The sequence below is a fragment of the Trachurus trachurus genome (genome assembly GCF_905171665.1).
Source record: "Trachurus trachurus genome assembly, chromosome: 16".
NCBI lineage: Eukaryota > Metazoa > Chordata > Actinopteri > Carangiformes > Carangidae > Trachurus > Trachurus trachurus.
The window spans coordinates 32,865,676-32,890,606 of NC_139902.1; the positions used below are offsets into that span (position 1 = coordinate 32,865,676).

Here is a 24,931-nt window from a genome sequence, read left to right on the forward strand (position 1 = left end):
CTTACATACCAAATACATATACTACATACCGTAAATTCTCAAATAAAAGCAGAGTCTCTGACAGACTCTGGTCTCCTGTACTGTATGTACTTCATTCTTGTGAACTCTTTCCTTCTATTCTTACTCTTTTAAACAATAACAACAGAACCATCTGAGAAGATTTCCCATCTTTGCTGATCACAAGATTTGTTCAACAAGCCACTTCAGTGGCTGAGAGCCAAAGAAAAGAGAAGAGAAGAGGGACCTACCTCCATGGCTCGAGCAATCGCAGGCGTGTTCTCCAGGGAGATGATTGCAGGGAAAATGTTGAGGGCCCGGTACTCCATGACGGAGGTGACCAAGTCGTTGACGTCCTGGGTCGGTCCACCAGAGAAGAACACGGCCACCTTCCTCATCATCATCCCCGCTCGGACGCGCTTGAAGACGTTCTGACCCACGAAGCGCATGGCGGCGGCGAGCTGGCGCCGGTTGCTGCTGCGCTCCAGGATGATGTTCCTCACGGACTCCAGCAGCTGCTTCTTGCTGTGGTAGTCCTGGAAACGGATCAGGTACCGGACGTTGGTGTTGTAGCCCACCACCACCACCCGGGCGCCCGTGGGACAGTTGCTCTCAGAGACGGTGATGTCATCCAGCAGGGACAGGAGGGCGGAGCGCTGCCTCTCAAAGGCGGCCGGGGTCACGTCCTCGGACATGTCCAGACCGAAGACAAGCTCCGTGGGGAAGGCCGGGCAGGCAGACATTCCTGGAAGAGGTAAAGCTGCAGTCAGATAAATCCCAGAATCCTTAGAGTGAACAGGAAGAGGTTCCTACAACAAACATTTTCCTGGGTTAAATGGATTTAGCTGCTGCAGCAGACAACATTGTGTTGTACTGTTCTGATCTCGTCACACTGAATCACAGAGAATCTCAAAGAGAAACAAGAGCTGTTTCTAAGAGTCTGAGGACGATACAACACATGTCGTGCCATCAGGATGTGGTCCTGATGGCACTATTGGCCTGTGACCTTCAGCACGCACTGCACCAGTTCACAGTGTGTGAAGAGTGTGAAGCAGCTGGGATGAGGATCAGAACCTCCAAGTCTGAAGCCATGGTTCTCAGCAGGAAACCAATGGACTGCCTACTCTTGGGACAGTAGTGTTGTGGTACTCGAGACCGGTCTCGGTCTTGGTCAAGACCTTTGACATTTTATTCGGCCTCGACCCTCTCAAAGTCTTAGTCTTGTCTTGGTCTAGGTATGATCTGGTCTTGGTCTTGTCTCAATCTCGGGTTAGGCGGTCTTGACCACAACACTACAGGGTATAGGGAACAAGTCTTTGCCCCAAGTGAAGGAGTTCAAGTATCTCGGGACTTTGTTCAAGGGGTATTGGGCATTGGAGTGTGAGATTGGTCAGAGAATTGCCACAGCAGGAGCGGTAATGCAATTGCTGTACCTCACCAAGAGAGCTGAGTCAAAAGGCAAAGCTCTCGATCTACTGGTCGGTCTCCGTTACTACCATCACCTGTGGTCATGAGCAATTGGGCCATGGCCGAAAGAACAAGGTTGTGGATACAAGCAGTCAAAATGGGTTTTCTCAGCAGGATAGGCTGAGGTCTCCTTTTGAGATAAGGTGAAAAGTTCAGTCATCCATGAGAGGCTCAGAGTAGACCCACTGAAAAAAAGAGCCAGTTGAGGTAATTTCAATTGGCTATAATGGATGCCCTACTCATACTTTTTTGTTGCTTGTGTGGGCCACCTATTAATGCGAGGTGGAGACTACGCCGCCAAAGCATTGGCCTACCGATATGTTGATATTAAATACCCGCTACCTTGCCGAAACGGCGATCATTGAGGGTGGGAAGTGTCCATTGTTCCACACTCAACTTTTTGACCGTTATGAGTTATTGAAGATTGAATGGATGGACTCAATGCTACACAACAAACTGTGATGTTTGTGTATTCAAAAACCTTTCTATCAGAACCAGCATGAACTTCCTCAGCAGTTTGAGCAGCAGTAGCTGGTCTGTTGGACCAGTGAGTCTTGGTACTGCTCCTTCCTTTGGACAAACCTCTGATAGATCCTGACCACTGCAGACCAGGAACACCCCACAAGAGCTGCAGCTGTTGAGATGTACTGACGCAGTCGTCACTGTTTGGACCTCATTGTCAAACACCTGACACTTGAACCATGTTTCCTGCTTCTAACACATCCGCTCTGAGACAACATGTTCCCCTGTTGCCTCATATATCCAACCCACTAACAGGAGCCATGCTCAAGTGTTATTCACCTGTCAGTGCTCATCATCCTAGGTTGTTAATTTATCCCCTGTTTCTTTTAATGATTCCCTTGCTTTCACTCTCTTATTTATCTATCTATCCAGCTCATCTCTTCTGTTCGAACTTGGACTTCAGCCGTTCATCATCATCAACTCTGAGTCTGATCTCACCAACAATCTGAGTCCAAAATAAACTCCACACACGAGACCAGAGAGGGGGGGGGGGGGGGGGGGGGGTGAGAGGTGTCGATGTTTATCTGATACTTTCAGTGGTTTGGCAGCTCGTCAGCAGTGGATCATGTGACCATACTCACCACTACCACAGTTCACAGATACACAACACAGAGAGGTACGCACCAGCAGAACAGGCTGTGGACCGGAGAGACAGAGAAACGGGTCAGAACTTTTTAATTTTTTGATATTGTAACATGTTTGTATGTGTGTGTGTGTGTTTGTGTTTCCATCACTCACCACAGTTGTCTTTGATGAGGTTGACCAGCTGACAGTCCTGATACACACACACACACACACACACACACAGGAGACGGTGTTGGACACAGAACACAGTATGATTGTGGGTGTGGTGGATTTAAGGTGGATTTAAGGAGGACTCACAGTATATCCTCTGGTTCCAGGAGGACCTCTGGGACCCTGGACCGAGGAAACACACAATGTCAATTCTGCTCATTCATTATTAAAGAGTGCATTCACACCTGGCTTGTTTGGAGCAGTTGTTCAGAAACAGGGAGCGTTTCACCCCAAAGATTGGTTTGTTTGCTTCAGATGTGAACACAGCAATCGCGCTCGATTGTGGGATAAAAGAAGCGGGCCGAGATTGCCAAAAAAGGCTGGTCTGGTCTCCACACAACACACTGCTGATGGTCAATGGTTCTCAACAACCAGACGTGCTGGTTCGGGCTAAACAATTTATACCTAGGATGACTCGGTCGGCTTCCTGTTTTTTGGGCAGTGTTTGGGTCGGACTTGGGCCAAGAATATAGACAAAAGACTTGGATCTGATCGGGTTTCAACAGCGTTTAATTTTCAGGCCAGTTGAGACCTCTATTCCATGTTTTTCTTTGTTTTTCCCAGGTCCTTCTAGGTAAGATTTGTGATCAATTAGAGAACAGTTGGTTCACATAAGGTATTTGTTTACAACTTTGGACCGACTGGGACTGTTACCATGTGAACACAAATTACCCAAAAGAAAAAATGCAGCAATAGTATCGTTTTAGCTGCTGATCAGACCAAAGCAAACAAGCGCAGGTCTGAATAAACCCCAACCGTGTCATTCAGCTGCTCCAAAGGTTCGATCTCTGTCTTACCCTGTGTCCTGTATAACCCTGGTTTCCAGGAGTGCCTGGAGCTCCTGGTCTGCCGGAGTTCCCCTGGGAACAAAAAAAAAAAACAGTTCAAATGAATTCTAAAGATATAAACAAAGAGTTGTTGCTTCACTCACATCTCGACCATCGTTTCCGTCACGACCTGGATATCCTCTGGTTCCCTTGTCACCGGGGTCACCCTGAAACACAACAGCAGCTTCTCAGAGAGGAAACTAAGCTGCACAGGTCAGCACAATAATGCAAATGAAAACAGCTCAAACTATCTAAGAACTATGAATAAATAAATACTGATTCCTGCAGGTGCCAAAAGAGAGCTTTGAGCCTAAAAAAACCTTTCTGAGCCGAGAGGAGAGGCTGTCGGTCGGATTTCCCAAATATAGCACATTCAGTTTTCTTTTCATTAGTATCTAGGTTAAATCCATCCGGTCTTCAGATGGCTCAGCCCGGCCTGAACACATCTTACATACGTCACTCTGAGCCAAGCGTTGATTGGGATCACTTGGGTTTTTTTTCTTAATCAGGGTTCGGTTCTGACTCACCGATCCTCCAGGGTATCCAGGAAAACCAGGATCTCCCTGTACAGAGAAGGTCAGAGGTCAGTGTGTGGTTTAGGATGACGAGGTCTAACTTGGACTAAACCTTTAGATATATTTTTTTACCATGGCACCTTTAGGTCCTGGAGGTCCATGGCCGTCTCTCCCGTCCAGACCCTGGAACAGAACCAGGCTGCTCAGTCTCATATTAACACAAACACATACACTTCATATTGAACTGTAGTTAATGTTCAGCTTCGTACCGGCGCTCCTCTGGGTCCCTCAGACCCTGCAGCTCCCTTCACACCTGGATCTCCTGGTTGACCCTGAAAGAACAGATTGAGGTTCAAAACCTTCTTCTCCAGACTCAATTTATTTATAAAAACATCATTAGTCTGAACCATGGGTCTCCAACACATCGCTCGCGGGCTACCGATAGCTCGCAGCCCCTTTCGCAGTAGCTCTCCAAAGGATTGATGGATCATACAAAAACTTGAAAACTTGAGTGGTCATTCGGAAAACCTGCATCTTATATCCAGGATTTTCCCTCCCTGTGGCGGGCCACCTTAGTTGAAGCGTGTGTGCGTGGCATGGGGCCCATAGCGGCGTGCACAAACTGCGTCACGGCTCTTGTTTCGTGCATGTCCACGGTGCAGAGAGTCAAAATCTCAACTTTTTGGGAGGCTGCACGGACCTGCTTCTCCGATAGCGACATGCTAACCGGCTCTCAGTTCATGTCAGTGTTGTGTCAAATCCCGGTTCCCTGTCCAGCTGTTTCTCACGTACTGGTTCTTACGGAGCTCTGCCCCCAGATGTAGATGTGTTTTATAGAAGAGAAACACACATTTCAGGACCACCAACTTGTATCATCAGAACAGACATGTCCTGTGGTTTTCTGCCTCCTTTCATATTCAATAGAGGAGGGACAATACCTGAAAATAATAATTTCAGTTATAAGTATGATGGAGTCTAAAAACATATATGAAGAGTGGGAAACACAGTTTTGTGTTACGAATGTAAAGAATTAATGTTACAAAACATGAGCATCTCTCGGCCATTGTCATTTCGTAAAAGTAGCTCTCAGAGGAAAAAAGGTTGGAGTCCCCTGGTCTGAACGCTGCACAGACAAAAACACTTTTCATTCTTCCACTGACTGAACACTGTGATCTGTTCCAAAAAAATTTTTTAAATGACATTCTAGTTCATTTTAGTTTCCTCCATTGGTCTCTTTGTTTTATGACTTTTACTTTGTCTTGTTTCTATTGGCCACACACACCCGACATCTCCACACACACCTGGATCCTCATGAAGTGATGAATCCTTCCGATCTTATTTGTTAATGATGAATTCTGATTCTCTGGGTTGTGATCAAATACTTTCAGAACCAGATTCAGACTTTGCTCAGACACAGATCATCTAACTTCGTCTGCTCTCAGTACGACTGACGGGACAGGAAGTGATGTCACACACCTTCTGTCCGTTCGCTCCTCGACGTCCACCGGTTCCGGGGGGTCCAGGCTGTCCGTGCGCCCCCTGCAAGAAACACACTGGCAGAGTTAGAACAGAACCAAACAGCTCATCTGGACCTGAGGGTCAGGGTCACAGTGAACTGAGGATCGCTTCTGATTGGCTGGCAACATTTTGACGTATCATAAAAGAAAATTACATTACCACAACACATTTACATTTCAGAAAACAAATGAACAAAACGCGAAACACTTTTACAAACGCCAAGACAAATTTACAAATGGCATCAACGGGAGCAGCTAATTCGAGTCCAATCGAGATCATGGTGATGTTCTGCCAGTTTTATGTCGTAGAAAGGGTTACTCCTCTACAAACTCCATAATTAGGGCCGCCAGACCAGATCACATCAATCACTGTCCATCGGGTCACCAGGAACTCAACTGGCTCCTGTAAAAGTTCCAGGAGGCGTAGCTACTGACCTGAGGTCCAGGAAATCCAGAGATCCCTTTTGGTCCCGGTTCGCCGTTGGGCCCTCGGCGTCCCTGCAGAGGAGACATGGACCGGGTTTAAGGACAGTGCTGCAGAAACACACCTGAAGAACTTTGTGCATGGTTTATTCATCATTCATAAAGTCTTGTTTCTCTCATAATATGCTGCTGTGATGAATGAATGTTCCCTTGGGGATGAATAAAGTTTAATCTAACCTCACTTACGTACAGACAGATTGGTCACTGTCATTATGTCACACTGCTTTGGAAGAGTTCATGAACATAAAAACTAGACACATACATACAAAACAGGGCACAACACAGGTGAGAGGCCTCAGGTATCACACAGCCCAATGCACTGAGCAGAAAGCTGACACGCTAAGGAAGACGCTGAACCCAGTATCTACAGTGTTTCTGACATGTTAGCCCTTGCACCTGTGAACACATGAGCAGAAGTTTAACACTGCAACTCTTCGGACAAGGACAGGAAGGTGGCCGGGCTGCAGCTCTGACTCAGCCTCGTCAGTCACACAGTTTGTGGTCATTTTCCACAGAAACATTCATTCACACACACACACACACACACACACACACACACACACACACACACACACACACACACACACACACACACACACACACACACACACACACACACACACCAGTCGACTCATTGAATCACTGAATACCAGAGGGAAGAGCTTTTATTCTCATTGGCTTCCTCATCCTCCTCAGATTCCTCCCTGCTCCACAGACACACATGGTTTCTCTTTGCACACACAGCTCCGCTGAATTTCCTAGGAAGTCTGAGTATCAGCCAGAAACAGTTACTACAACACAAGCTGCCAACCCCCCCCGCCCCCTCCCCCTCCTTCTCCTCCACTTCCCAGCACCACACACTGATGGTGCAGGGTTTAAAAATATCATTATATATCAATCATTGGTTGGAAGTTACAGGAATGGATCACTGACATAAATCATGCATGTGCAATGAGATCCGTGCACACACATATCAAACATCTGCGCGCACATATTGTTTTTTCGAGCGCTTTCAAAGCACTAGCGACCTGTTTTGTGTCATGCATCTCTGCTCCATGGGGAGTTGGTTTTTTTTAGTGGCCGGTTTTTGTCAGTAAAGGGATGTGCCTGGGGGCATGCCAATCAATATTGTATCCCCGAATATAATTGGTTGAGCGACTTTGACGGAATCGCCTTGTTGTTTACAAATACTTCCGGGTAGAAAACCAGCACGTAATTTTAATGAGAATAGTGACAGACGAGAGGGGAGGATCGATATGGATTTGAATCGATCCATACAATAAGAAAAACTTAGAAAATTCCTAACAAACCAACCATGCGTGCTACAGTTTTGCAACTTTCACCACAATGTCACCCCAATACTGCAGAAACTTTTGTATAAATCCAGTGCAATTATGAAGTCCATCCAAACGTATTAAACCTTTCTTCTCCCACAGTTTTTGCTCAATTGTCACCAAATTTGTCCTACACAAAGTTACCATCTGGCTTTTTGATATCTGAACAATTGAGCCTATAGTGCATGAAAACATTTGACTGTCAGATCACAGAGGTGAAGTTGTGCTGAAAAATGTTCAGTTAAAACCTAAAGTATTTAAAAACAATCAAAACCTACAAGGGATAACAGTTACATCCTGTTGACGCTGCCTCCTCTGCTTTTCCTCAGAAACAAGTTTTAAATTCAGGACTGACACATTGTCCTCACACAATATGGAAAGAGTTAGGATGAAAAGGCTGAGCACGATGGGGGTGAGGGATCTGTGGCCCTAACATGTGAAGATAATAAAGAAATCCAATTAAACAAATTAGTAGCAGCCTTCTGGAAGATTAAACAATATCAAAAATATTAAATAAAAAACCATAAGTAACAATGGAGGTATTTGGATGTTTTTTGGTGTGTCTTTTTGTTACGAAGACAGTTGGTATCCATTTGCAACCGTTATATGGACATGCACTGCTACGCCGAGACCCCCTGTAACTCAGAGAAGCCACGGAGGACTCTGAAACTTCTCCCAGCCCTTAGTCCACATGAGGGGGAGGAGATAATGAGAAATTTCACTGTGTTAATCACTGGACTTTATACTGCACCCCCATCAGGTCAACACACCTGCAACAACCAAGCTCCAACCTGTGAGTCTGAGACCAGCAGCTGCAGTTCCTCTCCTGACCACAAGAGTGAGTCTCCATAGACTCAACACGTTTACAGTCTATGGTAAAGAAACACACTTGGAGCTTTATGACCTCCATAAAGGTGTGTGCCTATGTGCTATTTGGGAAATGGTTGAGAAACAAGACGCTGTATACGCCCCCTTTAGGAGACCATCAGACTATGACCCCGCCCACTTTAGGAGACCAGCATGCCATGACCCCACCCCCTTTAGGAGACCATCAGACTATGACCCCACCCACTTTAGGAGACCAGCAAACCATGATTCCGCCCCCTTTAGGAGACGAGCATGCCATGACCCCACCCCCTTTAGGAGACCAGCAGACCATGACTCCGCCCCCTTTAGGAGACCAGCAGACTATGCAGCAGCAGGACTTGAGTCTGTTGACTCCAATGGGAGAAGTGAACATGAGCTCAGATTACGGTCCATTCTTTTGCTCCACAGTCACTGAAGTAAATATTGGACTCATTTATCACGAGACACGTCTCTTCTGAACATTTTGACATGAAAATGGACAAATTTCAACAACACACTGTTGCCAGATCTGACACAGATCTTCCAAGTACCGTCAACTAATGTTCAAATTAACATGATTCCTTCTCTGGTGACATATTGGGTGATTTTATGTTTACTTGTCACACATTTCTTACATATTACTCCATTAAGAAAACAAGGAAACAAACAACATGAACACACATCTGATAAAAGTAGGGCAAAGATAAAGGACAAGATGCTGGCTACAGAGTGCTAAACCTGTCCTGTCACTAATTACCTCCATGCTGGTCAGGGTCCTGCCTCCACTGGAAAAAAACTTTTATTGTGTTGTAGCTTTATTTGATGTGGGTTTCACATGAGTTTCTGTTTCGACTCGGGTGTTATTGTTCATGGGCAGCTGATTCCTCTGTTTTGTCTGTTTCTCTTTGCTCCAGTTTGTTGATCTCTCTCTCTGCTACAACTCAAAATGTAAAAATCATGTGCCTTCTCAGTTTTTAGAGAGTGATGCAGGACTGAGCGTGGACTTCAGATCACTCACCTGTGGACCAGCAGGACCTGGGCTACCTGGCTCTCCTTTAGTTCCTTTACCTCCTGGTGCACCCTGCAAAATGCAAAGAAACACAGTAAAATAAGGGAGTTTCAAGATAACAGGATATAAACATTAACTTAAATAAAGAGTTCCTACCTTCCCTCCAGGTGGGCCTCTCCTCCCATCTGGTCCCTGAACAACAACAAATACACACATTATATCAAAGAGATTTCAAGCTAGCTGCTAGAAAAAAATTTCTTGGGATCTTGAGAAACTTTTGAAAGGTCTCGAGAAACTTCATCCTTTTTTTTTTCACCCATCAAATTTTTTTCCCCCATTTCCCTTAAGGGGCTCTATAAAAAGGAAACTCTTGAGCCAGGTTGCTCCAAATTTAAAATATCACAAGACAAGTGACCAAAATGAGAGAACCACCATGAAGCTAACACCCAATTTCCACTCTTTCCACTATCAGAGCATTTCCACCGTGGTGCGCACACAGTTCCGGTGTATGAGCCGCCAAATTGGACAAAAGCAACTTTTGCAACTTTTCACTAAAATGTAGCCCCAATACTGCAGAAAACTCAGTACACATTATGAAGTACATCACTCTGTTTTTTTCCCAAAAACTGTACAACTTATAAAACCTTCCTGTCCCACATTTTTTGCTCAATTGACACCAAATTTGCTGCGACTGCATCTTCAGACCGTCTTCCACAAAAATACCACCCGCCCAGTGTTTCCCCCAGAAAATGTGTTAGTTAAGGTGGTGTCTGTCCTGTTGGCGGGGGGGGGGGGGGGTGCGCGAGCGGATCGATCGATCGTCCTGGGGGGGGGGGGGGGGGGGGGGGGGTTCGGCGTGCGCCGTATTAAGTTTAACTACTTCTCTGGTCTTCTCTGTGGTGTGTATGTGTGTGTGAGAGGATGCGGAGATGAATGAAGGCGCTCGTCCGACGGGGGGGGGGGGGGCGGCGAATATCGCTACATTTTAATTTTTTTAGGACGTTAGTTTAGGCGGCAGCTCATTGTTGTTAAGGCGGCCGCCTTAACAGGAAAGCGCTGCGGGAAACCCTGCCGCCATTTTGATATTTGAAAAATTGGGCCTACAGTGCATGAAAACGTTTGACTGTAAACATGTTCCAGCCAATTCTTGATCAAGCACTTTAAAAATCCCCGGATAAAATGGAGGTCAGGAATCTTACCGGGTTCCCGATGACTCCGTCTCCACCTGCCTTCCCATCTGTTCCAGGCCGACCCTGTGGATGATGTCAACACACACACAGTGAACACGTATCTATAATCTATAATCACATCAGAGATGATACACCTATGTACACACTCATTCTGTTCTGTGAGGTTGTTTCTTACCGGTTGCGCTGGGTTCCCCGGTTCTCCTTTAGGTCCAGGGCGATTGTTGTCAGCACCGGATTCACCCTGTAGCCCAGAACACACACACACACACACACACACACACACACACACACACACACACACACACACACACACACACACACACACACACACACACACACACACACACTTAACCTACCAGCTAATACAATATGTACAAATGAATCTTTATTTTGGATCTTTCTCCACTTCGTTGCCTCTTGTCTTTGCAGGGGGAGCGACTGTAACTCCCTCGTTTCCCCCCAGCGATCAATAAAGTTTCTGATTCCTGAGGCTGTCGTATTAAAACCATCTCCATCCATTGCCTGTTTGTAAGCACAGCAAAGCATTCTGAGACTCGTCCTTGTATCTTCTCACATGAGTTGTTCAAAAGGAGAATTTATTTTATGAGCTTCCAGCTGTGACCGCTTTCTAACACATGTCAAAGCAGATGCTAAGAGCCCATTCACAGGAATAGGGATTTAATGAATCCGCGGAAGTATTTTATCATTTCAGCGTGTCGTACAGAGCATTTTCAGGGGGAAAAACAGAACTTTTTGAAAATGGCTCCAAGCGTGGGAACATCTGAAAACGCCACCTGAGTATTTTCATTGTGACGCCCAAAACAGATCCACCACTCTAACCTGTAACCTGAGACACACCTCTACACGTATAGGAGTCTATGGACGTAAGGTAACAACAACAACAACAACAGTGGACTGCTGTTGGTCTGAATCTCTCTCGTTAAATCATCATCATCGTCATATTTGCACAACTCCCAGTCAACATTTAATCCACTTACAATGTTTGGAGTTTGAATCCAGCGGGGAAGCTTTCTGTCTTCTTCTTTGTTTCTGGTGTTTATGTGTGGCAGCGTTACATCGCCACACACAGGCCTGGTGGACGTACTACAGCGTTTTCAGTCATTTTCAGTGGATCAGAGTGAACGCAGAGATTTCTGGAAACCATGACGTGTTTACGGAGATTTTTTTTGTGGATAAGTGAAATTTAGGCTGGATTGCACCAACAAAGTTTAATTTAATCTAAGATTAGCTCTAATCAGAGATTAGTAAAACTAGGTTTAAAATGAGTCAATCCAGGTGTAAAAATAAGCAGAGCTCTGTTGCACCATTTCAAATTAATCTCAGTTTAGTGAAACAGTTAATATATTTAAACTGAATTCAAACTGATTTTAAACTGACTGAAATCAATAGGGACAAATGTGTATGTTTGGTCAGTTTAGTTTTTTGTTAGGGGTATTTTTTATTTATACCTTAATAATGACCTAAACTAATAATACGCACTCAATAAAAGGTCAGCCACATGCAAAGAAAGATAACATGCCCCAAACCATATCGAATGGTTCAGTCTACAGAGCGAGCTGCTCTTTCATTTGAAGTGATGGTGAAAACAAGAACCTGCTTCTTCTGACCATGGATGAGTTCACATCTGAGCAAAACAAGCCATTCATGAACATAATTATCTGAAAGTGCCGGGAATTGAAAAGAGGCAAATTTTGGGAAGTTTCAGCAACACTAGTTTATGTAGTTGGGACTCTGCTCCAACCGAGCACAACTGCCCCAAATATTACAAATATTTCTACTTTTCTTCACGTTCAGGTTTCAAACCTCCACTGTAGTTCACGTCCACATAAATCTGTGTAAAACTGTGGATTTCTAACATTGTTTCTTTTTCTTTCTTGTTATTCTCCACAATGGTACGTTTACGTTGGCGTCTGTGAGTTGTTCATGATGTAGTAAAGCTTTGGGACATGATGCCTTTACAGCAACAGGATGTTACAGATGCATCAGGTGTCAGGTTTGTTTTTCTTTGGAGTGGGAAGCCAGTTAGGGATCATACTCACCGGATCTCCTCTCAGCCCTCGCTCTCCTTTCAGCCCCGGTTCCCCTGTGATTCCTGGGATACCCTGAGGACGACAGATCAGCCAGAGCGGTCAGAGGTCAAAGCCTCCGACTGTCACTCTGAATAACTGATGGATGACTGAAGTATTCAACTTAAAGCAGATATCAGTGGAATGTTTTTGTTAATATAAGTCCTAAATAGTCCTATTTTCCGTCAGCAATCACTTACATGAAGTATTTCAGCCTAAACACGAGTCTCTCCGTCACTCTGCTCTGCTGTAACCCGAGGAGAAAATTTTCCTTGTGGGATACAAGTGTTATCCAATGAGGAGAGAGAACGGCATGAAGGGCTGTGTGTGCAGCCAAGGGATGCGCGTGAATGTGGTGACGTAGCACGAGGACCAATTGATGCCTGACAAGGGCGGGGGCTGCTAACTCATGGTGCGTTCAAAGAAACTCGTACTTTGTGTTTTTCCTTCCTGTGAAGTCATACCAGTTCGATCTGGTACGAGTTCACGGGTCGGAAGTTACGAGTGGCCGTTATAGGGAACTTTCACAGACAACAGGATGGTAAAAACACGAGCTACGGGTTACCTGGAACGCTACCAAGTCGTAGTTGTGACTTGAAGCTGTAACTTACGGTTTCAAAAGCCTGCCTTGAACGCAGCATTAGCCGAAACGGCCGTGAAGCTGATATCTGCTTTAAACACAAATAACTAAACACAAATAAACACATCATTCTGCATTTAAAACAAACAAATATGGAGACAGTCAAAACAAATTAAAGAAATGAAAATCATCATATAGATTTTTTTTAACTGGGTTTCCTGGGTGTCCTCTCTCTCCTTTCTCTCCGTCTAGTCCCGTCACTCCCTGAAGAAACACAACAACAGACACAGATCAAACTCAGAGACTAAAAAACCTGCTGCTAATTATCACAGCTCATTAGAAGACCTAAACTCGCTCCATGCTTCCTCTTCTCCTGTGTTGTTGATCAAAACACCATCTCAGTGTAGTTTTCTATGAGACCTACTGTATGGAGCATTTACATATTATAAATATAACATACTGAGAGGAGCTTAGACGTAGATGTTGAAGTTCGTACCTGTTCTCCGTTGATCCCGTCCAGCCCGTCCTCTCCGATCTCCCCCTGTAGCGTTGGACAACAGTTGTGTGTTAGTGCGACTCTGTCTGAACTAAACTTGTCTACTCGCTGCACTTCCTGTTCCTTGTTCTTTGACTCACCCTGTTGCCTGAGACGCCTCGAGAGCCCTGCACACACAAGACAACAAGTCAAACACAACATCGTGTTTCATGTCACTGTTACTAGTTGATGTAAAATGAGCTGTGTTGTTTTGCACGTGCAGACGGTTCTGTACTCGACCTTCTGTCCACTGACTCCAGGACAGCCCTGCAGGCCCTGGGGTCCGCTCGGTCCGGGGGGCCCTCGATCGCCCTGCAGCGACAGACAGAGAGTCAACAAGTGCAATGTCTTTTACAATGTTTACTATGAATGAATGAACATTAAAAACAGGAAAGAAGGAACGATCGTAAAAGGAAAGAGATGATCTTTGTTTTCAGGGTCAAATCTGAGGGTTCTCATGGAACACTTACACTGACTCCCTCGTCTCCTGGGAAGCCTTGCTGACCCTTCTGTCCACCTGGACCCTGTTTATAATCGATCACAAACACAGCAGTTTCAGAAACAGGTTGACCACTGACCACTCCTTCTATCATTTTCTGAAGAATGTATAAAGTTAACATGTAATGCACTGTGCTGACCTTTGACCCTGGTCTACCTGGAGAACCACGGGGGCCCTCATGTCCTGAACATTTGCATGAGACATTGCAGCACTTCCTGTCCGACACCATGTTCTGCAGAGAGGAGGAGAAAACAACGACAGGTCAAATCTCCTGATTCAAATATCAGAAACTTCTGTTTTCAAACTCTGTCTATTCATAGAAAATATGAAATATTAAAACAGACAACACCCTAGAAATTATTTCACTTTGAATGCAAACCAAACTATGGTTTGGAGCTCCTGTCCAAGGGATGTAACGTTAATTAATGGTTATTAGAATGCCTGTACAGCGGAGTGATAATGCTTGTAAAAAGCCCCAGTGCTGTTATACTCTATAGCTGTGTCCCAATTCAGTGGCTGTAGCCTTTGGAGGACCCAGCCTACGTGGTCTACTGAGGCAACGGCTTCATCAACCGTCGGGAAATGAGACGGTCAAGCCTTTGGAGCATTTCCTGATTGCGTCCGAACGTGAACAAAATCCTAGAGCCACTAACGTTCGACAGCATGCTAGGTTGCAAGAATCTTGGGATACAGGAGGCCACGAAGGATAGGTGTGGTGCGTCCTCCTAGAACTGGCAAAGGAAGGCTGCATTTGGAGGAGCCTTTGAATTAAATTGAATTGAGGTGATGTACCAGCAACACACACAGCACTTACAATCTGGTTGAAGATGGTGCTGGCTACGTTCGGCATGCCGATGGTCAGGGGGGGTTGGTAGGTGAATCCACGGCCAAACTCCAACATCTGCAGCCGGGCGGTGTCCCGCACTCCCTCCAGAGCCACGATCAGCAGAGCGCTGACCCCTGCAGACACAACACACAACAGCAAAGTGTCGTTGACTGGCTTTAACGGTAGACAAAGACGAAAATAAATGGAAAAAGCCACAGAGAAGAACCCTCGTTAAGGAACTAAATCCATATCAAAGAGTTCAGTGGTGCAGAAACATCTTAAGACATGAATCAAAGAAACAAGAGCAAAGTAAATGTCAGTATGGAAATGATTTTATAATGACTAAAGTGAAAGACATTCATCCAACAGAACATTGGAAACAACTTTTTACCCGACTGTCTCAGCCGCTCTGATTCCTCCTGCAGGTTCATCATATCATCAGCTCCGTCTGAGAAGATCACCAGCACCTACAAAAGATAAGGTCAATCACATGATAGCTTGTTGACAGGCTTTCATGGCGGAGTCTTGCATTTAATCCCTGTGTTTGTCCTTAAACAGCTTTGGTTCAGACGGAGACACAACATTTTGTACAGATGATCCTGCTGGGGTAAACAGAGGATAAATGGTAACACTATAAGACTCAGATTTGTTGGTTTTCAGAGGCCTTACTATTATAGCGTGACCTTTTGAACATACTCAGTGTTACTTGTGGTTATTAGGTTGACGATACTTTCCAGAGCTTTGACTAATGACTTCTCCATCATACAAGCCGCCCTGTCACATTAGCTGCTGAAAACACACTGCAGCGACAGAACGAGGAAGCATTTTGTCACCCTAGCATAATTTCATGATGACTTTGAGGATCATCATTCTTACCTTGACATTAGCCGTGGACTTGGCTTGGAACAGCTCATTGAAGGCCCTCAGCTGGGCGGAGTTTAAGTAGGTTGGTTGTGACACTTGATGGCTCATGACTTTCTTCACTACATCTTCACTGTAAACTTCAAAATTTGTGTCATACAAAGACTGTCCATCACCACCGATCAGATGGTAGGAGATTTTGGTTTCCACATCTTTCTGTGCAACACAGCATAGGCTGTGTGCTGAGGAGAGATAAAAAGCGATTTGTGGCAGGAAGGTTTGCAGCTTGGTGTGACCACTGATCAGCATCTGACCAGGTGCACTGGTCCTTTGAGTAATATCAAATCCCATGGCGACATCAATGGTGCAGCCTGCAGCAAAGGGAAACATGTCTTTACCTTGGGCAGTCTTGGATGTTAAGGAACAGTGGGAAAGACATTGAGACACTGTGACAGAGAACATTTTTCAACTTACCTTTACTTATAATGTTTTGAGGTTTGCACAAAGCGTCAACCACCTTTTGCTTGATCTTTACCAAGCCGTCGAAGTTGCGCACATTGAACAGCCTCTCTGGGGTGCCAGTGATCTGTAGGAGTTGTAGGTCGTAGACATCTCCTACGCCAACGGCAAACACCTCTATTCCCAAATTCCTGAGATCATCAGCTGCTTCCTCCACGTCATCATGAGAATTACCATCTGAGACCAACACCAGGTTCTTGGGGACAAACCCACGGCTGCCCTTTGATGCATGAAAGTACCCCTTAATGTGACGTAAGGCCTTTCCAAGATAGGTGTTTCCACCAGTGTACTCCATCTTCTCAATGTGTGCGATCATGTCCTCCTTATCGGTGAAATCGGTGAGGAAAAACTCATCATGAGGGTCGTCACTGAACTGAGCAAGTCCAACATGTATGAACCCTTTACTGACATCAAGGCTGTTCACTATGCCTGTCGTGAAGCTTAGCATGGCTTTGTAATTTTTATCTTCGATACTACCTGATCGATCAAGTAGAAAGACAACATCTGCCAGCTCCTTTTCACAAACTGCCAAAGCAAAGCAAGAGAAATACATTAGTCCACATCACTGATGAACAAATCAAGCATAGCGTTAGTTCTGAAGTCAGAAGTTGTGTTTTGTAGAATCTAGGGTTAGACACATCCTCACCTAGTTTACAATTGTCTGAGGTCTTTTAAAAATGACAACTTTCACTGGTCAAAAACCAAAGAGGGGTGTTTGCTGCACTAGTGATGCCTACTGGTTAAGGCACTTGTAGCTTGAGGATCTTGGGGATATACTATATTTGACCTGTACCAAACCTACTCTGCCTCTAAATTCTCTATTATTTGAAATTCACAAAATGTTACCAGTATGTGCTTTTTCTGCTTCACCTGCTGATAACTCATCTCATTAGCTGAACTTGGTCCATTTGATCAAACAAGAACAGGAAAGTGCTTTTTTGTAAATGACCAAAAATGAGGTCCCTTCCCCTGAGAGAATTATGGTGCCACCTACATTGAACAATGTGGACATGGATAATGGCTTTGATTCTTACCTCGAGGAGTACCGCAGAGCTCTGATGAAATATTCTTGTGCAGATTTTTTAGGCCGTCAAAATTGTCCACATAGAAGACTTTGGATTTGTCGCCACCAGCCATGGTTTCCAGCTGTTCCCTGATTGCATTCCTTATTCCAATACTAAAGACAGTGATCCTGTTTGTTCGTAGTTCATCAGATGCCAGCTTCAGACCATGATGGTCGGTAGCATCCCCGTCTGTGATAACCATGAGGATCTGAGGTACCTTGAGAGCTTTGCGGCCGCCATATTCAGCACCAAAGAATGGTAAGCAAAATTTCAAGGCTTTGCTTGTGTAGGTATCTCCCGTTGGTTGCTTCATGTTTGTAATTGCATTAAGAACAGTTTGTTTGGAGTTACTATTCTTTAGAAAAAAATCAGTTGTTGGCTCATTGGAGTAGACAACGATCCCAAAACGAGAGTGGTCCAAGCCAACTGTGGTCTTGTTCACCATTGACTGCATGAATGTTTTCATGCTCATAAACTCTGTTTCATCTATGGTTGTGGAGCCATCCACTAGGAACAAAATGTCAGCTTTGCCAGTCTGACATTCTGATTTAGGAAAAAAGACAAAATTGAAACTTAATCAATCCAAAATGATCTTGATTACTGCAAAAAGAAAACATATTTAGATAAAATCAACCCTATAGGCCGCCTTGTGAGAGAATGAATGTGATTGGATAGAGACTAATCAGCTGGCTGTCAGCTGACTACAGCTGGGGCTTATGACTTATGTGTCCTGCATGAATTTGTGCAAAGCTTAATTTTTACCTCATGAAATGAAAAAAAGGTCTACATACTCTGCATTTTTCTAGTGGCCCAAGGCCCTCTCTTCAGTTCAGTTAAGTGCATTCATTTATAGAGAGGCTCATTTTTAGTTTGTTTGCAACTGGTGTGGGATGTGCTTTTTAAAAATCAATGAAATATGTCCTTTGCTCAGGTTTGCAAGTGTTTTACATTCAACTGTACGATGTGTAGACCTGACAACTCATTCTTATTTGAGGTGTGGACTTAAGCGTACATTGAAAAAAGAAAGATCAACATCATGACAGCTTCCACAAAATCTGGTTCAAGTACTTTTGGCATAAATCCATGCTGCTCTTACCTTCGCAGAGTTTCAGGACCAACTTGCTCTCCAGTTTCTTCAGAGAATCAAACCTGCCCACATAAAAGACGTTGTCCAATGAACCACTAAGCTCTCTCAGCTCTGTGGTGTCAGCCTGGTCCACTCCAATGGCATAGATCACTACATTCTTGTCTCGCAGAGCTTTAGCAGGGACTCCAACTGCATCTTGGGACTTGCCATCTGTTATAATGACCAGCCTCTGTCCCACATTAGGACGCCCTCCACTGACTTCAAGAAAATGCTGTGACACCTCTGTGATGGCCCCTCCTGTGTGAGTGCCTCCTTTCATATGCTTCATATTGTCGATGGCTTCCAACATACTGTCTTTGCTGTAGATGTCGGTCAGGTCAAACTCCATTTTTCGTTGAGTGCTGTACTGCATGACACCAATATGCACCTGGTTGTCCCCGATGGCAGACTTTCTAATGATGGATTTTATGAAATCTTTCATTTTCTGATAGCCTAGATCAGAGATGCTCCCAGAGCTATCAACTAAGAAAATGATATCAAGTGGTACGCCTTTGCAAGCTGTGGACAAAGAACACAGAAACGTTAGTGAGATTTTCTTGTCCAAATTATTGAGAATCTATTTCTAGTTCTGATCTAGTTGTGATCTGTGCCAGTTAAGAAACTCCTGCAATCTTGAATCTTCTATCTCACTAGTAGAACAGCACTATCTGAACTATCCTCCGCCTCTTGACTGGCCTCTTATAATAATAATAATAATAATAATAATAGCATTTATTTGAATAGGGACAGTGCATATTAATGAACATTAGTATAACTAAAAGAAATACTGCTGTAAATATGCCGGATTATAGCCAGGCGGCTAATTTGCGTCTGACGTCCCTAATAAATAAATAAAATACAGCAGTACACCACAAGGAATAAAAACAAAACAATAAATACAATACATATAGCGAAATACATAAAAGTGCACTACACAGACAAGAAAGACAAAACAATAAAAACAATGTTAGACACGGTACTAGGACAGGACAAACATTAATGTGCAAGACATAACAGTAATACAACATCCAGACAGCACATAAGTAAACAATTAATCAGTCATATCGCCCCAGGTCCAGTTAATGGTCACACTCTTGTGTGTCCTTAAGCCACTGCTTAAGATTCCCTTTGAAAGAGGAGTAAGTGGGACATTCCCTTATAGTGGAGGGAAGACTGTTCCAAATGCCTCCCCCCACCACAGACAGCACGTTCCTCCCAAATGAGGTGCGCCTGTGGGGAATCTCGCAGTCACCTCTCTCGCAAGCCCTGGTGCTCATGCCTCTCACTGTTCTTTTTTTGATGAACTCTTTCAGTGGTGGTGGAGCCAGACCATGAAAGCATTTATACACAGAGCAGGCCATTCTATACATTTTAAAACTGTGAAAACTTAGAAAATTATACTTTTTAAGGACATTGCAGATGTGAAACGAAAAAGGTTTTTTGTCCAGAGTCTTTAGGGCTTTTTTGTAAAGAGAGTCTATTGGTTTAAGTGCGGTGGTACATGCCAGTGACCAACTTCTGTTGAGCTGGTGATGTATACCATGTAAGGGGGGTATGGGAGACATACTATTTTTGCATTACTAAACATCTCCATCCAAAATAGTGAACCACTGAACACATGCATGACTCTGTTTATATATCATGGCCACAGTTTTAATTTTTGCTATATTACAAAAATCCGAATAAGGCTTTCTTACTTCTCAAAGAGACACATTAGTTCTGGTTTCAACTGAACTGCAATTTTAAGCCATGTTCAGACCAGTTTTACTTACCATCTGTAGAACAGATTTCTCTGACAATGTCATCTTTAAGGGACTTCAGAGCATCAAAACTGGTGATTAAGAAAGTATTGTTGTGGACACCAGCAATTTCTTCCAGCTCATCCTGGTCTGGTCCTCCTTTTTCTCCTTTCACTCCAACAGCAAAGATGGTGACTCCCTGTGCCCTTATATTTTCTGCAGGAACTTTGACTTTATCTTGTGATTCTCCATCTGTGATGACAATCAGATATTCTGGAACTTTGTAACCCCGACTCTCCTTTGCTTTCTCAATTACTCTCCCCATGGCTTCCAGTGCTCTTCCTGTGTTTGTCCCGCCACCTGCATGGTGTATATTCTGCACGGCTGTCACCATACTTGCAGCATCTGAGTGAGTTGTTGGCTCAAATATCACAGTTCCAGATTTAGAGTATTTCATGAGCCCAATGCGAACATGGTTTTGCCCAATTTGGAAAGACTCAATAATCCCGATGATGAACTTCTGCATGTCCTTGAAGTCATCTCTTTGAATGCTTCCTGAGTCATCCATCAGTAAAAAGATATCTGCGTCATCTTTTCGTTTACATTCTAGAGGGGAAACCCAAGAACAGGAGTTAATTATTTTTATCCAGACAAAGAGGAGGAGGTTAATAAAGGAAATGTTATGCACTAGGAAATATTTAATTGAATGCACAGAAATTGCTTTTCACACCCCCATAACCCTAATAAACATACGGGTCAACAGGCTGTTGATTTATGACTTACTCTAAATTGGAATAAATTGGAAACTGATCATTGCTCATTACGGAAACCAAATCTTCATATTTTTTCTTTAGTTTCTAGGGTCAGAGGTACTTCCAAGCCCACATGTATAATTTTCATCTTTATTTTATCTTCATGTTAATTTAAAATCATGTTTGCCACATAAATGGCCATAGAATCCTAAATCTCGGACTCATGCGACGAAAAGTCTGTTAAAAAAAACAATTGTTCAGACCTTGTTTGATGTCAGTCACTTTATCAATGATGTCGCTGCATAGGGCTTTCTGCAGACCCTGCTTCAGGGGTTTCAGGTCAGTGAAGTGGTCCACATTGTAAACATATTTATCGCTGGGATGAGATGCCATCTTCTCCAGTTCGGATCTACTGGCGCCTCTGATTCCTACAGCGTAAATGGTGACACCAGCCCGACGAAGACTAATTGCTGCTTCGCTCACTTTATCGTTGGATTCACCGTCTGTGATCAACACTGCCACCTGCTGGACATTTTTCCTTTTGCCCCGTTTCTCAGTGAAGACATTGTCCCGTGTGAAGTTTAGGGCAGCTCCAGTTTTTGTACCACCACCACGGTATGGCAGGACGCTGACAGACTGCAGGATGTCAACTTTGCTTTTGGTTGTGTCGAGGTAGATGTGTGCTGTGGGACTGTCATGGTACGTAACAATGCCAACTCGGACCGATTTCCGACTGACGTCCAGGCCACTGATGATTGAGTGCAGGAAAGTTCGTACCAGCTGGAAGTTGGGAGTTTCAATGCTCCCTGACTCATCAACAATGAACACAACGTCTGCCACATTGGCCCCTTTGCAATCTGTGAAAGAAGCAAAATTGGTTAACTTGAGCCCGAAAACCAACAACAAACAAGTACCTCAACATGATATCACATCTGCAGAGAACTTTTAGCTGAGGTAATCGCCAACTGACACAACTGGCTGCCTCTTCAGCAAAATGTTGTCATCTATCACCATCTATAAACTGCAGCATGGTCAACTACCAAATGTGCTTGTTTGTCGAATCAGTACATAAACATGACCACCAAGTCATTTCACATGGCAGAATTTTTTCAAGTCTTTCCAAAACAATTTAGAGCTCCTTCATAGTCTGCCTTGTTTGAAATACAAACTAGTAATAGCATACGTATTAGTTCACTTCTCTGAACACATTAACCTTTCATGCAAAGCATTGATATTGAATCAGTCAGTAAAAACTTTCTTACCTTCAGTAACGTTCTCCTTTGATGGAGTCACAAAGATTTCTCTCAGAAGACTTACTCTGGGACTATCAAATGCATACGAAGGACTGCTGGCAAGATCAACCATAAGGCTTCTTTCTGCACCTGCACTCATTGCCACAACATCTAACCCTGATGAGTGGATCAAATAAGCCTCCCTAGACACAGGACCGACTGAGTCTCCTCCTGCCACAACGACCAAGAACTGTCGTGAGCCCTGGTGTGCACGACCCCCTGCCTCTTTGGTGAAAAAGTGAGTCCTTGCATACTCAAGAGCTCCAGCCAGGTTATGTTGTCTGCCAGGTTGCGGTCGTCGACGGAAACGTTGAACAGCATTGTATGTTGCCTGCTTGGTATAAGAGGAATTGAGAAAGAATTCAACCTTGGTTTCTTCAACATACTGAGCCAAACCTATACGGAATGCAGACGGTCCAATGTTCATTTTGTTGATCTCTTTGAGGAGCTCTGTTCTAAATATGGAGTATGGTCCTTGGGCCATGCCGCCGTCCACCAAGTAGAAAATATCTGCAAATTTGTCCGCCAAAGCTGGAAAAGAAAAGGAAAGTGCATTATGGCGCAGTACAACATGGTTATCATGTTATGAGTGATTAATCTCCTTCAAACAAAGTGCTCCTGTTGTTTTGTTTGAACATCGTTCAAAGAATTCAGCTTTTCAACTCAGACATCTGCATGCCTGTAAGCCAGTTGTCACAGCAATCAACTGAACTTTTTCACTAGATGGTAAATGGCAACACTTTATAATAAGTACACACTATTAGTATGTAGTTTATAAATACAGTTGGTACTTAACCTTAACCCTATGAGTAAAACATTTTAACTGTGTTTATAAACTACATACTAATGAGTATTCATGTGTTAAAAATAATGAATTCAGTATTTAATGCTTAACTAATGCTTAATAGTGTGTACTTATTATAAAGTGTTACCCACTAAATGACTGCAGGAGGTTTGCAAATCTGAACTTTATTGAAAATGTTGTAGTACTCAAACAAACACAGCCCACGTGATTTCAGCCTGACAACAGAAACCTTACAAGGAACCTCAGATGCTCTCTCTCATTTCTTTCTACACATCTGCAGACATGGTCGTTTTCATATGTCATGGGGAAATTGCCAAACTGGTTCCTAACCATCCACAGTTTCGCAGACCCTTTGCAGCAGCGTCCCCCTCATGGCCTCCAGAGCAGTGAAATCCGTGACGTGGACCACATATTCGTGGAGGTTAGCGATGTCCTGGAGCTGTTTCTCTTTTGCTTCTCCCACACCGATAGCAAACACAATGATTTCCTGATCCCTCAGTTCCTGTGCTGGTTTAATCACGTCGTCTGTGGACTCCCCATCGGTGATGACCACAGCAATCTGAGGAACCCCCTGGAGGAATCGGCTCCCTGCTGCAAGGGTGAAGAACTCTGCCCGGATGAAGTTGATGGCCTTGCCCGTTTCTGTCCCCCCATCTTTTTGGATGATTTTGTCCACAGCACCCACCAGTGACTTCCTATCAGGGTGAGCCTTCAGGAGGAACTCCCTTTGAGGATCATTACTGTACTGCGCTACGCCGATCCGAACTTTATTGGGGCCAATGTCTAGGTCCCGGATGACATTGTGGAGAAAAGTCTTGACCTGCTGAAAGTTTTCGGCTGAAATGCTGCCGGAGCCATCGACAAGGAAGACGATGTCGGCCACAGTTGCATTTTCACAAACTGGATGATAGAAGAAAAAACGTCAGCATCACATATCCCACAATAGCATTCTGGGAGAAATGTTACAAACAGCCACAGTAACGTTATTGGTCACAACCTCCCAAAATTGCTATTGGCTGACTAAACTAATTGAACTGTTAGTTTAGCATTGCTGCAATGTGCACTAAAATGTGCAAACTTATTCCTTTTAAAAATTCTAAACATATACTTTGTTTTGTTTACCTCTTAAACTCATAAACATTATGTTGAAATGGATTTTAAAAACCCATTCAGTGTGTTTCTTTATACAGGAACCTGGCTAAAGGTTAGTGTGACATAAACCCTATGGACACCAGCGTTAACCTTTACTGTACTTGTACATGTCTCATTTCATAAAGCAGAGCTTACCTTTCACCTGAGCAGTGACACCATAGCAACACGCTGCTACGATGAGGCTGAAGAGAAGACCTGCGCTTCCCTTCATTCTGAAAACGCTCATCAGCTTCTCTTCTCCTGTAAAACAGACGTAAGAGCTGGGTTGAAGCCTGTCATCACCCATCCTCGGGCCTACAGTATCTCCTCAAATATGCTCAACTCTGTGAAAAGTCTGGGAGTGCACCTTGATAATTCTTTTAAAATTGGTAAACAAATGTCATCTTTGGTCAGCTCAAGCTTCTTCCAATTGAGATTAATAAGCAAAATAAAAGCCTACATTCCCCCGGGTGACTTACCTTGCATTCACACCAAGCGCGATGGATGCGATGCCATCGCCCGTAATGCGAGTATCACGTCGCTTGACACATCACATTTTTCACCAACGCTTCATCGCGCTATTTTCTTTCTCTCGTCAACCATGGCTGAGAAA

The 24,931-nt window shown here is 44.1% G+C and overlaps 1 protein-coding gene across 1 annotated transcript in view; it reads right to left on the reverse strand.

The window, feature by feature from the left end:
* The window catches only part of LOC310999816 (collagen alpha-6(VI) chain-like), a gene marked incomplete at both ends in the record, with an annotated part of 35,217 nt that extends 10,592 nt beyond the window's left edge, over nt 1-24,625 (reverse strand). Inside the window, 33 exons of the mRNA XM_083990382.1 lie at nt 249-757; nt 2,728-2,761; nt 2,869-2,904; nt 3,579-3,641; nt 3,713-3,775; nt 4,136-4,171; nt 4,256-4,306; nt 4,393-4,455; nt 5,600-5,662; nt 6,076-6,138; nt 8,249-8,283; nt 9,297-9,384; nt 9,469-9,504; nt 10,512-10,565; nt 10,678-10,743; nt 12,563-12,625; nt 13,380-13,433; nt 13,666-13,710; nt 13,806-13,832; nt 13,945-14,016; nt 14,175-14,228; nt 14,343-14,435; nt 15,018-15,163; nt 15,421-15,496; nt 15,906-16,106; nt 16,426-16,934; nt 17,444-18,016; nt 18,570-19,118; nt 20,372-20,944; nt 21,354-21,947; nt 22,779-22,913; nt 23,518-24,087; nt 24,475-24,625. Coding sequence (XP_083846508.1) covers nt 249-757; nt 2,728-2,761; nt 2,869-2,904; nt 3,579-3,641; nt 3,713-3,775; nt 4,136-4,171; nt 4,256-4,306; nt 4,393-4,455; nt 5,600-5,662; nt 6,076-6,138; nt 8,249-8,283; nt 9,297-9,384; nt 9,469-9,504; nt 10,512-10,565; nt 10,678-10,743; nt 12,563-12,625; nt 13,380-13,433; nt 13,666-13,710; nt 13,806-13,832; nt 13,945-14,016; nt 14,175-14,228; nt 14,343-14,435; nt 15,018-15,163; nt 15,421-15,496; nt 15,906-16,106; nt 16,426-16,934; nt 17,444-18,016; nt 18,570-19,118; nt 20,372-20,944; nt 21,354-21,947; nt 22,779-22,913; nt 23,518-24,087; nt 24,475-24,625 — 5,745 coding nt within the window. The remainder of the gene's footprint in view (nt 1-248; nt 758-2,727; nt 2,762-2,868; nt 2,905-3,578; nt 3,642-3,712; nt 3,776-4,135; nt 4,172-4,255; nt 4,307-4,392; nt 4,456-5,599; nt 5,663-6,075; nt 6,139-8,248; nt 8,284-9,296; nt 9,385-9,468; nt 9,505-10,511; nt 10,566-10,677; nt 10,744-12,562; nt 12,626-13,379; nt 13,434-13,665; nt 13,711-13,805; nt 13,833-13,944; nt 14,017-14,174; nt 14,229-14,342; nt 14,436-15,017; nt 15,164-15,420; nt 15,497-15,905; nt 16,107-16,425; nt 16,935-17,443; nt 18,017-18,569; nt 19,119-20,371; nt 20,945-21,353; nt 21,948-22,778; nt 22,914-23,517; nt 24,088-24,474) is intronic.
* Between the last annotated feature and the right edge of the window lie 306 nt (nt 24,626-24,931).